General features: G+C 28.3%; 1 protein-coding gene across 3 annotated transcripts; it reads right to left on the bottom strand.

The window, feature by feature from the left end:
• Window positions 1-211: 211 nt before the first annotated feature.
• On the bottom strand, window positions 212-4,169 carry LOC100791750 (uncharacterized). 3 transcript variants are annotated; one of them, XM_014761971.3, is made up of 6 exons: window positions 3,902-4,105; window positions 2,933-2,978; window positions 2,128-2,244; window positions 1,768-1,894; window positions 1,572-1,689; window positions 212-545 (listed from the first exon to the last, which is right to left on the bottom strand). In XM_014761971.3, the coding sequence occupies exons 2-6, from the start codon at window positions 2,940-2,942 to the stop codon at window positions 483-485; spliced, it is 435 nt and encodes a 144-aa protein (XP_014617457.1). In that variant the 5' UTR covers window positions 2,943-2,978; window positions 3,902-4,105; the 3' UTR covers window positions 212-482. The 3 variants fall into 3 exon arrangements, with proteins under 3 accessions (XP_014617457.1, XP_040861340.1, XP_006587030.1); XM_041005406.1 differs by having other exon boundaries at window positions 2,933-4,169; XM_006586967.4 differs by lacking the exon at window positions 2,933-2,978 and having other exon boundaries at window positions 3,902-4,103.
• Between the last annotated feature and the right edge of the window lie 11,872 nt (window positions 4,170-16,041).

Genomic DNA, 16,041 nt, shown 5'->3' with positions numbered 1-16,041 from the left:
TGCTTTACTTTCAAGACAGTGTTTGGAGGATGATGCTAGAATGACATACTCAACATGTGCTCTTATTCAAAATAACATTACAGCACCAACAATGATTAATATAAGTAATAATGATTTATATTTTTTAACTAAGTAATTCAAAATTCGAATCTTAATTACTCTCTATTAATATAATGGTGAGTACAAAAAAATAACATTATAGCAAAATCAGTAGCCTAAGTATTCTCCAATACGAAACTCTTAGTCGAAAAAAGATCAATAGTACAAATTATGTGAGATTCGTAATAACTTAACGTGAGATATATTTCTTTTGTATACACAAATTTACCAAGGCTGTGATATTTCATCCTTCTCTAATGGTACACCCTATGTAGTATCTTCAAGCATATTTTTTCTTCATATTTTGTTATATACACGTACAATTGTTTCTGATATCCAATCTTAATCGCTTCTGGATTCTCACTTTATTACTGGAACTAGCATCAGGGGTAGCGTAACATAAGAATAGCTCCCACGATCAGCAATGCTACTGAGCATATTAATGCCTGCAAGATCACCAGAGCATTCAGAAAATGAAGAAACAAAGTGAACAATACAATAATTCATGGTATCTGCAACTAGGTTGATAAGGATAACTATAAAGAAGAGCAATCCATGATGAGTACTAAAAGGGGTATATATAGCTGTTCCAAGCTCACTTGCTTGTTCAAGTTGAGAAAATGCATGTTTTTGGTAGACACCTCACGTATCTACCAGAGAACATCTTAATCGAGTCGGGTAGGATTATTATGGACAGTAGAACTCTCTCCAAATACTTAATGTATCTTCATACACAAGACTTTAAGATCACTGGTTAAATTGGAAAAATTCTACATTAATTGATCCAAACACTCAATGGTAAAAAAATATGTTTAATCCGTGGAAGCTTTGCTTTTTAAGTTCCAAATAGGTTTCTTTTAGCTTCATCCAAGTTTTGTCAGAGATTCTTCAATGGCTGGTGATATGGTCAAAATATTATATATAAGTGAAGACAACTCCCATCTCATAATCTAGTTTTTGGGTTGAATTAGACTCATATTCAAAGATAGTATGAGAGCTTATTCTAATGATTGTTATTATGTCTATCAACCTATTCATTATTGAGACATTATAAAATTAGTTGTAAATGTCTAGTGCTACAAACTTCACACTCAAGTCATTGATGTATATGCACACTTAATATAACTTAAAGGGATGGATGAGAACGATTTATTTAATGAAAAATTTGTGTTCAATTTCCACCGTGTACAAAATTCTTTTGAACCAGCGACAGTCACACACTGTGAGCAGGATTAATCTCTGATTTAGTGGGATGGGAGACATCATAGTCTCTGGCTCAGGACAAAAGAAAGAAAAATATACACACTTAATAATATGTGGTACGGTGAATTCAGTACGCTGGGTTGTTAAGAGAATTATGTAATGTAATTATTTGGTTGGTGATATTCTAATGCATTAAGTTGACTATGGCAAATGCAAGTGTAAGCACACAAACAATTAAACAAGAGAGAGAGATGGGAGAGAAATGTTACAGCAATTGCAGAGGCTCCTAACCCTGCCCGTTCCCTAGGATCTTTCCTGTAATAATTTCCAAAGTAGAGGATTGTTGCATAGTACCACAGAGGTGGACATAGAAATCCAAAAAGAAATCTGAAATTAAATACACAAAACCATAAAGACAAGAAGAAGATATTATTTGGGAAGAGAGTAAGTAGATCAATTACTTACGAGAACCATCCAATTCCACAACCATAACATGGAAGGGGTTTATCATAAAGTCCCGTTTGGAAATCCTCTGGACCTTTAATTAGTGTATAGTTGCCCTTTTCATGGTCAGCAACATCCATTGCTTGACCTGTCATGGCCATAAAAATTGTTAGAACAAACATGTTTAAACAATTTTAGTGATGAATGTAAAGAGGCACATTTACTAGTGTATTGTTTAACTAATCCTTGCTTTCCACTTTAACTAAAATATGAAAGCCATTACTGGTTGAAATTTTTGAAACAAAGTAACATTAGAAAGTAGAAACAAATTTTGAATTTCAGGTATGCTGATAGATCATTATTTTCATAGAAAATCATTACCTCTAAAAATTGAATAATTTCGTGCAGATGGCCTTAGAAGGTCAAGATGCTTATCAGAGACTGAGGTTGCCAATTCCACACCATTTCTCAAATCAACAGTTTCTTCCATACCACAACCTGTAGTCAAACCAAATCTCATTCAGGTAAGTGCTTTGAGTTGCAATGTTTTTTGTTGAGTTCCAAATTCCTTATACTAGTCATGAATGCAGTTACATTGTCATTGTGTAAAATCAAGCATATGAACATGCCAAGTAAAGACAACATTTTTTTTTTAATTCAAGTAAAGACAACATTAAAAAAGCCTGTTTCCTTGAAAACCATTCTGTCCAAGATAATTTAATTTATGTTGGGGCATGGGCATTATAGCCCTACGACAGAATAATTGTGTTTCCTTACAAATTTCTTACATAAAGGATTAATGTCAACAAGTTGGACCAGAAGGAAGGAACCATGATATCATGAAACTTTCACACTCTTTTTTTCTGAGTAGTCAACAATAATAGTAACAATTTTTCCAAATTGCAGCTTTAGGAGATATCACCTAACATAGTTCTCAAATTAACCAAACAAGGATACCCTTCAAATCTCAAATATCTCATTCATATCAAGCTGGTGCCAATACATGATTTGAATAAAATCTCACACTGGCTTATATGATCAGAATAGTTAATGTATAACACCACATTCTGATTTCTGCACATTGATAAGCTGTTTCCATATTACAAACTAATAAGCTTAACAATTGTTTTTAAAGGAATTAGCAGCTTAATAAGATCGATAAGAAAATGTTTCGACTTTTGAGTACCTTTATCCATTTGTTGTAGAACTAGTTTTCTGATTCAGCCCTTCAGCTGTTCAAAACAACACTCAAAATCCTTGTTTCACAGAATTTAATGACACCTTAGATGAAATAATTATATGTGAAACATGTTTTGCTTTAGAGGCAGATAAAAGAGAACCCATAGCAGTTGCAAGATATGGTATGACAGTTTTGAAGACTTTAAAGCTTAGCAAATTTTGAATGAATGATTTATAGAACTCGAGTGACAGTGTAGCTATTCAAAATTCAAAATTCAGTCACAACATAAATGCTATCAAAAGAGTACCAAAATAAATACATATACTTTTCAACGTTCTGACATCAGAAAATAGGGGAATTCTAGTATTTTAGAATGCTTCAGAAGTCTAGTATTCTACATTTGTTCATGGCTCCCTAAGAGGCGAGAGGCTTTGAAATATAAGGTTTAATATTTATAACTAGTGAGAACAAAACCATTTGAATCAACAACATAAAATGAGAAAAACTATTACTCATCTTAAAGACTAAAACCCCAATCATCAAAATTAAGAAGCTGATCATGCATTGTACTGCAGCGGGTATCCAAAACAGAACCAAAGTTAGAAAACATCCACTTAAAGTTATCCAGATTCCCAGAACATCTCCCAGTTTAGAATTTGAGCTCATACAACCCATGGAACATAAAAAAATCGTCATCATCAATCATCATATTATTATTTCTTTTCAAGTGAAATTCAGTATTTCATTCAACTGAGGATCCAAAATTGGACCAACATCATACTGTACATAAAAAAAGAAAAGGCTTTTAAAGGTGGAAAAGAAACATAAAAAGGAAAAAGCTTTTATGCATAAGAAGGATTTAGGAATTCCTAGAAGGCAAAATAGAATAACCATTAAGAAAATGAAAGGGGAAAAAAAAAACAGAATTGAGCAAACACCAAAAACAAGAGAAAATAAAAAAAACAAAACACTTGCCTTGGAAAAGCAACAAGAAGTTCCACTGATCAGAATGGAGAAAAGAGCATAAAATAATTTCAAAAAAGAGAACTTCTTTGTATTGGAGAGGTGTTCTTCAAACATGATAAGCCATTTTCGTTACCCCAATTTTCTCTTGTATTATTATAATCGAATCTCAAACATAATAAAAGTTAAAACAGCTCGAAGCTTAAGAGAATTGACGATGTCTTTGTCTTCTTAAATCATAGGAGCCTTAATTTAATACATCAATTTGAATATTAAATAAAACTTGTCTGTTTTATTTTTTGGTGGTATAAATTGTCTTCGTCACATAGTAAATTCTGCAATTCTTAAATAACGGATGGCAGTTTTTTTACGCAGCCTTCTTTCTTGTCTTTACTTGCTTTCACACTTGTGTTTAATTATATATAACAAGTTTAGTTGATGGTAATAGAAGAAAAACAATGGAAAAAGTGTATGCAATTGAATTCATGTTAATAAAAACTAACTCCTAATATTTATCGAAAAAAATATATTTATGATTAATTAATTTTGTTAGGAAAATGCTAGCCAACATATTTTCTAATACTTCTTTTAAATGTATTTTTTATTATCAGTTAAAATTTAGTAAAAATCATAATTTATACTTAACCAATTTTACTCGTTATTTTATGATTTTTTAAATAAATTTTAACAAATGTAGAATGTGCATTAAAAAAATGTTAGAAATGACGTTTTTTTTATACATAAATGACGTTGTTGCTAATGCTACTCATTTCGTAAACCATAACTTGCTTGCAAATAAAATCCATTGAAACCAAATTGTAATTGACTATTGAGCCTCTTTTTTTTTTTTTTGAAAGGGTTGAGCCTCTTGTTTGACACTGTTTTTTTATTCTTCATAAAACAGTCTTTTGATTGGTCAATGGTCAGCCCTGGCCAGTGCTTGTTGGTGGTGGTGGAATAACTTTTTTCTCTTATTTTATTTTATGTGTATAATTTAATTCTGATATAAATAATAAATAATTGAATAACAATTCTGAGAAAGAAAAAAAAGTATGACTAATTGTTATTGCATTTGCGTTTGGTGAAAAGACATTTTAGAAGTCTTGAAAGTCAAACGTTTGTTTTGAAATAAAATCATGATAACTAGTAACTAGCTACAAGGCACCCCTTTAAAAGGAAAGGCTATAGAGGCACACATTGGTTGCATACCGTGCTTTTTTATTTTTTAAAATTTAGATATAAAAATTAGCAACATAGCTGAATTTGTGTGGAAAATGATTTAAGTTCGATTTACATGAGTAGGATAACTAAACACGTTTCTAGAGTAATTACTGCAATTTGACGTAAATGGAAACTACCTAAATATACACCGACCAGATTAATCGATACAAGCCTTACGTTGTATATTCAAGAATTTAACCTCTAACATGATATTTAACGTTTATTTATTTAAAGAAGTTGTTGAATAAAATGTTTGCGAAATAAAATTTAAATTTTTGTTTCTTATTTTTTTATAATTCAATTGTTATTTTCATTAAAAAATGAATACTTTTTAAGTTTTTATTCAATTAAGAAGTACTATATTTATGATAAAAGATAGAACATAAATAAATAGAGTAAAAGACTCTTTAAACGCTAGTGTTAAGTAAGCAATATATTAAGGAAATAATATACTTCAAAAATTATATAATATTTATAAAAATAAATAAAATTTAGTAAGGTAAATTATTTTAAATTCATATCAGTCTGTAACTTTTTTATTTTAAAAAATATTAATTATTAAATAATTATAAAAAATATTACTTTTTTCTTTTCTCTACGTCTAAACATAGAAATTTTGAATATTTGCCTTCGCCCAAGTCATCTGTTGACTTAATCAATCTTAGCCCCCCATTAATGTTAATGTAAAAGTGGCCAAATTGGAAGATTTTTATTATGCACCACAATATACTTTTTCCAATTTATGCACCACCATTCAACACGTGACATAATCTATATTTATCTATATATTATATATAAAATAAATTAAAAGTTTTCTTTAGTTGTTGGATCAAAATTTTAATTTAATAATAATCATTTTAGATTAAAATCTTGATTTTACAATAACCTTTACATCAAAATTTTAATTAACAATCATTAATTTTATTTAATCTGTGTAAAGGAAACTTGAACATCTACTAATCCTTAAATTGAGATTTTAATTTTACTACAACCGAAACTAGATCAAAATCTATATTTACATCTATGTATATATAAGGGAGATTTGAAACTTTTATAACTGTTGATTGAAATTTCAATTTAATAACAATCTTTGATTTGATTTATTAATCGTATTTAGCCATTGATCGAAAATTAAAATTAATAATAATCATTGATACAATTTTAATTGATACAACATTAATGAAAGATTATTAATTTTTAAAATAATAATTTATTATAATTATAATAATTATTTTTTGTATATTTATTAAATAGAAATGAAGAAAACTAATAAAATAAGACATAATGAAATATCAATTTAAAATTTTAAATTAATTATTTAATTTTACTTTCTTATGATTTATTTTGAAATTTATGATTGTTATTTAAAATGTAAATTAAACTTTTTTCTTAATAGGTGTATTAAAAAAAGGAATCTGAAAATATGATTTAATAGAAATTATGTATTGTTTAAGATATTGTTATGTTTACAATTACTATATTTTATATATTTATTATTAAATAGAATAAGAGAAAAATAATAAATAATGTAGTAAAGGAAATTTATAATGTCTTAAAATAAGAAAAAATGTATTCTTATACAAAATAATAAAACAACAATTATTTTCAAAATTAAATTTTTAACTATTATTTCAATGATAATTTCCGTTAAAGGAACTAAAAACTTATTATTATTACTGCACTTATATATTAATAACATTAAATTTATATTTTGTAAATATTTTTTTTACTAAATCATTTACCTAGTCAGATTTAATGAATTTAATTATATTAAATTAGAATTTAATGATATTAAAAACACAAAAATAAATTTGTTTTAAAATATAATACTCTTTATAATATATAATAATATGATAGTGCCATTTTAAACAATTGACCATTAAATTAATACACGCATCAATATTTTTTGTGGAGTATGTACATATCAATATAATTGTACCTCATGCAACAGCCAAGGATTCCTAAGGAATACATAAACGTTGATAATTTACTTTTTTTTTGTTTTGTTTTTTTTGACAAAAGGGGGATGAAAGCAAAATGTTAGATGTTGAACAGATTCAACTAAATTGACACCCAACAACCACCAGACACAAAAGTCAACACTCAAATATATTAAATATATTAAATCCAAAAAAAAAAAAAGAACAAACAAAGCATTGGGTGGCCAAGAACCAAACCCAATAGCACCATATCAAAAAGTCTACTTGAATCTAAAGGTAGGAAGGGCTCAATTATCCTTTACAAAATGGCAGGAAATAGAAATAAAACTAGGGGTGTAATCCCACCAACAACAGCCCTTAATGCTACTATCAAGAGAGGCCAAAGTATCTGCACAAGTATTCCCCTCGCGGAAACGCGAAATGTTCCTCATGATCATTTACAACAGAGAGAAGACTTCAAAACAAACCTCTCAATTTCTTAACACTGAATTCAACTTTATTTTGGTTGTTGGCTTAGTATTATTGTTTGAGATATTATTATGGTGTTGAAATTTGTTCAAGCTAGTGTGATAACAATTGCTGTGAATTGTGAGTTTATCATTTCTTAATTAGAATTCTTGGTTTGAGCTTCTGGAAAAAATTTCTCTCCTTTCCACTTTTCTTAGCCACGTTGAATTTAGATCAAACTCGAGAAAATAGATAGAAAAGATGAAGAAAAAAACCCATTAATTATTAGTTTTTCTACCTTTGAATATTGGGTTTGTTTGAAACTCTTTTGAATTCTCTCCATATTTTTTTTCTTAATCTTTAGTTTATTCAGGGATAAACATCTTGACTAATCCAAAGATAAATGAAATCTGATCGAGAACTATTTCTTCAACCATTATATAAAATTCTCTCTATATAAGCTTTAGCTAAGTGCTTCTTATTTATTCTGATTTCTATAGTTTCTGATTATAATGCTGGAATTTGAAAAAGATGCACATCTTCCCTTAAAGTTTGTTGAGAAGGGCCGTGCTTTATTAAGCAAAATTCCTTGGGAGTATCTTTATCATAATTAATTCTTCAAAGTTCAAATACATTAATTTTACAATGGTTTCTGAAATTTGGTTACACATTTACGTTTCAGTATTTTGAAATGTGTATTATAATTATATGTAACACCAACTTTACATGGCCACACCCTATAAAGCTCAAAGTAGAGAAGGGGTATCATGGAAAAGCACTAGATTTATACCAATGTGTGTTACATAGATTTATTTATATTATATATCTTTTATATTTTTAATTAATTTTTTAAAGTATTTTAGTCTCGTTTATTTTTATTTCAGTAGTTTTATTTTTCTCTTTCTATTTTATTTTATTGGTCTACTTATTGTCATCTCTTTCTATTTGTCTTTCGGTAAAAAAAATTATATTTTTAATTCATTTATTTAATATTAACTTCAGCATAATATTACTTTAATATCTCTAATTTCATAGTTGAAGCGAGAAAAGTAAAAAAAAATTACATAGAGATACAAAAAATAGATGTCAATAATATGCATTATATTTTTATTTTTATTTTTAACTTTCATATAAATATTGCATCACTGTTATTACTAGAAAAAATAATAAAATTCAAATATCACTAAATGGACAACATCTATGATATCAATGTAATTATATCACAGCTGATTATGTAACTTTAATTTCCTTATTATGTGCATTTTATTATTTTGTTGTTTCTCTTTTCAAGAATCATATATATATATATATATATATATATATATATATATATATATATATATATATATATATATATATATATATATATATATATATATATATATATATATAATTCTTTTGTTTATTCAATTCATTTCACACGACTGATATTGTTGTGTACTAAAAAATAAACTATTTGCATTAATTATTATATAATTTTGATATTTTTTATGTAATAGAAAATTAAACCAGTACTATTACAAAGAAGCGAAATCATTGTCTAGAGCTAGCAACACTCTAATAGGAGGAAGCATCAACGCCCTCATTTGGAGGAACCATTCACTGCTACACCACAAAATGTATGTCATTAATGTAATTATTATTATTAATAATAATTAATTTAATTATCTTTTTTGGTTTTGAAATATATGTTATTCAATTATAGTAAAGAATTAGATTAAAGTGATTACATTGACAAATACTATTTTACAATTCTCACAAATACTAACTTAATTTATTATTATTATTATTATTATTATTATTATTATTATTATTATTATTATTATTATTATTATTATTATTATTATTATTATGTCTTGCTAAATTTCATTAGAATGAGAACAACCTTAGTAAATTTCATTATTATTATTATAATTGGTGTCTTTCTAAATTTCTTTAGAATGTGAACAAAGTTAGTAAAATGTAAAAAGTAGCATGAAACAATTAGTAACATATTAAAAATTAGTAACACATAAAAATAATAATTCATATAAATAAATAATCCTTATAAGTAAAATACAAGATATAAAATCTAAAACGTATAATAATTATTTATTATTATTATTATAGACAAATCTCACTACAATCAGGAGCATAATTTATTTAAGTAATTTATTACTTGGATAAAAAAAATTAATAAGGGAAAACATTATTTTATTCTTCAATTTAATACATTTGGAGGGTGAATCATATATGTTCACACAATTACTCAAGAATAGACTAACCCATTTGATCACTTGATTCTTAGAACTTTAAAATATATTTTTAAGACGTTTCATTATGGTTCATGTGGTGACAAGAAGTTCATCATTACAATAACAAGCACCTTGCAAACAGACAACTACTACTGATCCATTACAATTCATATATGGAAGGTAGGGAATGCAATTTTTGTTAATAAAACATTGAGCTGAATCTATCACTCCACTCATCGCTTTTGTTATCCTTGAGGATGAAAGACATGCAAAGTTAAGTGTATGGTTTTAGTATAAGCAATATATGAGAGTAAAATATTAATTATAACATGGAAGAGATAGATGCAATACAAATATATACCATGACAAGTTTCTACGACAAGAATGACAAATAAAAAAAATTAATTTGAATGAAACTTCTGACATATCTCCTGGATTGCAGTCTTTAAGATATAAAGATGAAATCTAAAACTAAATATTTTGTAAGAAAATTTGGTGAGATTTTGGAATAATGTTGATATCAAAATAATGGTGAAATTTGAATTCAATGTGTGTAAAGAGAAAATTGTATTTCTTAATGTATTATTAATGTTTTGAATATTTATAGAAGTGGGTGTACTTGAAATTAATGAAAAGAATGAATTTGGTCATATATTATTGGTTGACTATGTACAGTTAAATATTGACTTTAACTAACATGACTTATTGGTGATGATCTTTGAATAGTGCTTATGTGACAAGAGAATAAGTGGTGTGTAAGAACAAGTATCATTTTTTGAAATAAAAAAAAACAAATATCATTTTATATTATATGATAAAATTAAGGGGAAAATCAATTTTAAAATCTTATGAATTGTGATAATTTATAATCATCAAAGGATGATTATGCATATCAAACCAAAACACAACAATCATTAAACATTATGTTTTTTGTATTTAATTATCTATCTATCTATATATATATATATATATATATATGTATACATATAAAATTAGTTTTTAGAGTATTTAGTAGCTTATTAAATATAATAATATTAAAATTGAGGAAGATGATCAATTGAAATTTTTTATTAACAAATAAAAAACGCTATCACATCAATTTAATTTTAATTTAATAATAATGTACAATTACTTATTCACTATAAAACATCGACACCTTCAATTGCTTTTTTTTAGATACCTTTAATTGCTTAAAAATATGTTGTTACAACTTATTATTCATTATGTTTATTTCATTGCTTAAAAATAACAAAATTCCTCCACTTCTTAATTCTCAATGTGTTTTTACATGTATTTAATTATCAATCCCCATGGGCACCTCTAATGGCTACGTTAAAATGATACATTAGAAAATTTTATATGATTGACTAAGTATAACATAACTTGCCTTACATTTTTCATTACAATTTCTATCATTTCTTACACCTATGTTAGCAAACAATGACTATTTCTAACAATAATCGAAAGACAAAAGCTACTTCCAACAATGATGAGGAAACAAGGGCTACTCTCAACAATGATTAAAAAACAAAGGAAACTTGAGCAACACTATGAAGAAGTTAGTAATAATATTCTACTATTGAAAAGCAAATTTTTATGCAAAATCAACATTTTTTTATATCTTTTGATAAATATATTTGGCTCAATAAGGTTTCTTTTATGGTAGATATGAAAGTATGATACAGGTTTGAGTTTCACAAATGTGAGACTCTCTTAATATTATTAAAAATATAATTAACACAAACATGATATTAATTGATGAAGAGATCTCAAGCTTTATTTTAATCTTTAGTTACACTCCAGATATGCAGTATGTAAGAATTAATGTCTCATGTGAGAGACATTTGACTTATGTAAGGACTAATAAGTAAATAATTAACGATTAAGAGCTAAATTGTAATTGGGCTTAATAGGAGAAGTTTCTAGGATTAACTGCTACTTGATGGGAGTAGTGGTTATAAAAGGGGCTTAATACCCACTAACGTGAAATAAGGTCCCCTTCCTGACCAGAAAAGTGTTCTCTCTCACTCATAGCCATCACTAACGGAGAGAGGCAGAAAAGAAAGGCCAAAGGAAGTGAAATCTTATTTCTCTCATCTTTCAAGGAAATCAAAGTAACGGAGAGAAGTTCCTATGGAGAAAGGTACAAGTCTTCCTATGGAGAAAGGTACACATCATTATCTATTGTTGTTTATTGATTGTTTGTGAGAACCATAGGTTTCAAGATCCTGTTGTTTCCTATCATTGATAGTCTAGGAAAACCCTTAAGAATTTTTACATGTGGTATCAGAGCATGTGTTATGAAATTTATGATTCTCCAAGAATAATTTAATTTCTCCCAATTATGTATGAACCCTAATTATGAAATTTAGGGATAATTTAATTTCTTCCAATTATGCATAAATCCTAATTATGAAATTTAGGAATTTTATTTTCCGCTGCATGTATTGTTTTATGGCAATATTTTGTTATTGTTGAATACCAATTTTTGGAGAAAGATTATTTGAAAACTTATGATTATCGGAGAGAAAGCTACACGACATGTATATATTAAATTTGGAGAAAGTTTTTACTTCTAATGGTGAAAGAAAGGAAATGTGCCATTAACGTAAAGATTCAATTCCAATTTTGAAAAGCTGCGCAGGTACGTTCGTTGTAGGGAAGAATATGAAATTTTGGAAATTGCTATTTGTAACCTTATGTTTGCTATTTCCAATCCCACTTGATCTTTTTTTTTTTTCGAAAAATTATTGTTGAAGGTGATTAAAAGATTGAAAGTTTATATTCTGTAATTAAATTAATGTGAATGTTTTGCAATTATTGGTAGCAGTAAATATATGTATATGCTACATATTTGCTTGAACGTGTTTGAATGCAAAAACACAAATAAATGCAAATATTATTTTATGGCCTGGAATGAAATTAATAGAATGGCTATGAATTGTTAATAGCAATAAGTATGTGCAAACCATACATATTTGGTTGGAATTAAATGCATATTGAATTTGTTAGTCACCAAAGTGGCCAAATTTGTAAGATTATTTAATTCCAAATTAATGATTATTTCAATTATACTTGGTTGGAATTAAATGTATGTTGAATTTGTTAGTCACCAAAGTGACCAAATTTGTAAGGTTATTTAATTCCAACTTAATGATTATTCCAATTACTCATAGAATAATGGATGCTAAATTATATGATTATTGGTTTATGGGTAATTGAAATTCATTGTTATAAGGCATTTATGGATCGCCCAAAGGTTGATTAGTTGTTCTTATAATTAATGAATATAATTGTAGGCAATTTGTGTGTATCATTAGTTTTATTTATATGCCCAAAGGAAATAGATATTACTAATTGGTGCATATTTAATTGTCAAATAATGTTAAAATTTTATTAGCATCATTATGTTTGTATGTTGTGTATTGGTGTATCACCCAAAGGAGAACATCAATATACATTAACCGTTATCTGAATGAATCATATGTATGATATGTATTTTATGTCTCAAAACACTTATGTGAACTTTATTATGTAATACATGTTTTGAATTCATTGGATTCTTATGTATCATCTGAGCCAATTTTAATGGGCTTAACTTCTCTGACTGAAATGAGCAAGTCCAATTTCACCTTAGTGTTTTGGATCATGATCTTGCTATGTTGGAAGAGAAGTTTGTTACTTTTATTGATGCTAGTAGCAATGAAGAGAAAGTCCATTATAAAACTTGGGAAAGATCTAATAGACTCAGCCTAATGTTGATGAGAATGACTGTTGCAAACAGTATTAAGACAACTCTCCCTAAAATCGAAAGTGCTAAAAAGTTTATGTGATTAGTGGGAGAGTGCTCTCAAACAGCTAATAAGTCTGTTGCTGGGACATTAATGAGTACATTGACCACCATGAAGTTTGATGGTTCACGTACTATGTATGAACATGTCATTGAGATGACAAACATTGCAGCAAGACTTAAGACCTTGGGAATATAATGGCTGTGAATGAGAACTTTCTTGTTCAGTTTGTTCTAAACTCATTACCGTCTGAGTTTGGCCCGTTCTAAATAAACTATAATACCATGAAAGATAAATGGAATGTGCATGGATTGCACAGTATGTTAGTTCAGGAAAAAAATAAGGCTTAAGAATCAAGGAAGTCACTCAGTTCATTATGTAAGCCACCAAGGAAATCAAGGAGCTTGAAAAGAAATTTATGAAGAAGCATGATAAAGGCAAAGGGTCATTAAAGAACAATGACGACTCTTTGCAAATCCAAAGGAAGGTATCAAAGGGAAATAATTGTTAATTTTGTAGGAAATCCGAACATTTCCAGAAGGATTACCTAAAGTGCAAGTCTTGGTTCGAAAAGAAAAGTGAGCTTAATGCTCGTGTATGTTTTGAATCAAACTTAACTAAAGTTTTCCATGATACATGATGGATTAATTCTGGATGTATGACTCATGTTTCTAACATTATGCAGAGATTCCTTACAATCCAAACCATAAACTCAAATGAGAAGTTCATTTTCATGGGGAATAGAGTGAAACTCCAGTGTAAGCAGTCGAGACTTATTGCGTAAAACTCGACACTGGACATCATTTAGATTTACTGGAAACTCTTTATGTACCTAGTTTATCTAGTAATTTAGTTTCATTATCTAAACTTGATGTTACTGGATACTCTTTTAATTTGGTAATGAATGTTTCAATTTATTTAAGCATAATCATCTCATTGGTACTGGTATTCTTGTGATGATTTATATAAATTGGAAATAAACAGTTTGTATGCTGAAACTGTTTTAACTCTGCATCATAATGTTGGCACTAAACATAGTTTAGTGAATGAACGATCTGCTTTCTTGTGGCATAAACGTTTAGGTCACATTTCTAGAGAAAGGATGGAAAGATTAATAAAAAATGAAATTCTTCCTTATCTAGATTTTACGGATCTAAATATTTGTGTGGGTTGTATTAAAGGAAAACAAACAAAACATACAAAGAAAGGAGCTACAAGAAGCACTCAGCTTCTTGAAATTGTGCATACTGATATTTGTGGACCTTTTGATGTTAGTTCTTTCGGAAAGGAATGATACTTTATCATCATTTTTTATGATTATTCACGTTACAGTTATGTCTACTTACTGCCCGAGATTTCTTAGGCAATGGATGCCTTAGAAATTTACTACAATGAAGTAAAAGGGCAATTAGACATAAATGTGAAAATTATTAGATATGATAGAGGTGATGAGTATTACGGAAGATATGATGAAACTGGGCAACACCCAGGTCCATTTGCTAAGCTTGTTCATAAACGTGCATTTGTGTGCAATACACAATTCCCGGTACACCACAACAAAATGGTGTATCAGAAAGGCGGAATAGAACTTTAATGGATATGGTTAGGTGTATGTTAATCAATTAGACTTTATCCGTATCCTTGTGGATGTATACCTTGAAAACTGCCATGTAGTTGTTGAACAGGGTTCCTAGTAAGGTAGTTCCAAAGACACCTTTTGAACTGTGGACAAATAGGATACCTAGTATAAGGCACCTGCATGTTTGGGGTTGCCAGGCAGAAATAAGGATTTATAATCCGCAAGAAAGAAAATTGGATGCAAGAACAATCAGTGGATATTTCATTGGTTATCCAGAAAAGTTAAAAGGGTATATGTTTTATTGTTCTAATCATAGTATGAGAATTGTCAAAACTGGAAATGCAAGGTTCATTGGAAATGATGAAATCAGTGGGAGTACAGTTCCACGAGAAATGGAAATTAAAGAAGTTAGAGTGTAAGCCCTTTTAGCTTATGCCTCTAACAGTAAGGTGATTGCTCCTTCAGTTATTGCTACAAAATTAATGAAGAGGAGCAACACAATAATGAACCCATGATGCATAATGAACCTATTATGGAAGAACCACAAGAAGTAGCATTAAAGAGGTCTCAAAGAGAAAGGAGACCAGCTATTTCGAATGATTATGTGGTATACCTACATGAAACAGAAACAAACTTAAGCATTAATGATAATGATCCAGTTTTGTTTTCACAAGCTATAAGTTGAGATAATTATGAGAAGTGGTTAAATGTCATGAAAGAAGAGATAAATTCCATGGAACATAATGGTGTTTAGGACCTTGTAGAATTACCAAAGGATTGTAAGAGAGTTGGTTGTAAGTGGGTCTTCAAGACTAAACGTGACTCTCATGGCAACCTTGAACGTTACAAGGCTAGACTTGCTGCTAAGGAATTTACTCAGAAAGATGACATTGATTATAAAGAGACATTTTACTGTCGAAAGGATTCTTTTAGGATTATC

This window comes from Glycine max, chromosome 9 (assembly GCF_000004515.6).
Source record: "Glycine max cultivar Williams 82 chromosome 9, Glycine_max_v4.0, whole genome shotgun sequence".
Classification (NCBI taxonomy): Eukaryota; Viridiplantae; Streptophyta; class Magnoliopsida; order Fabales; family Fabaceae; genus Glycine; species Glycine max.
This window is presented reverse-complemented; position numbering and strand designations above follow the sequence as displayed.

Bases quoted from the DNA above. Each gene is read 5' to 3' on its own strand.
- LOC100791750 (XM_041005406.1), bottom strand. The intron at 1,690-1,767 runs GTAAGTAATTGA...ATTTAATTTCAG, and splicing joins TGTGGAATTGGATGGTTCTC to ATTTCTTTTTGGATTTCTAT. The intron at 546-1,571 runs GTAACATTTCTC...GTGATCTTGCAG, and splicing joins TAGGAGCCTCTGCAATTGCT to GCATTAATATGCTCAGTAGC.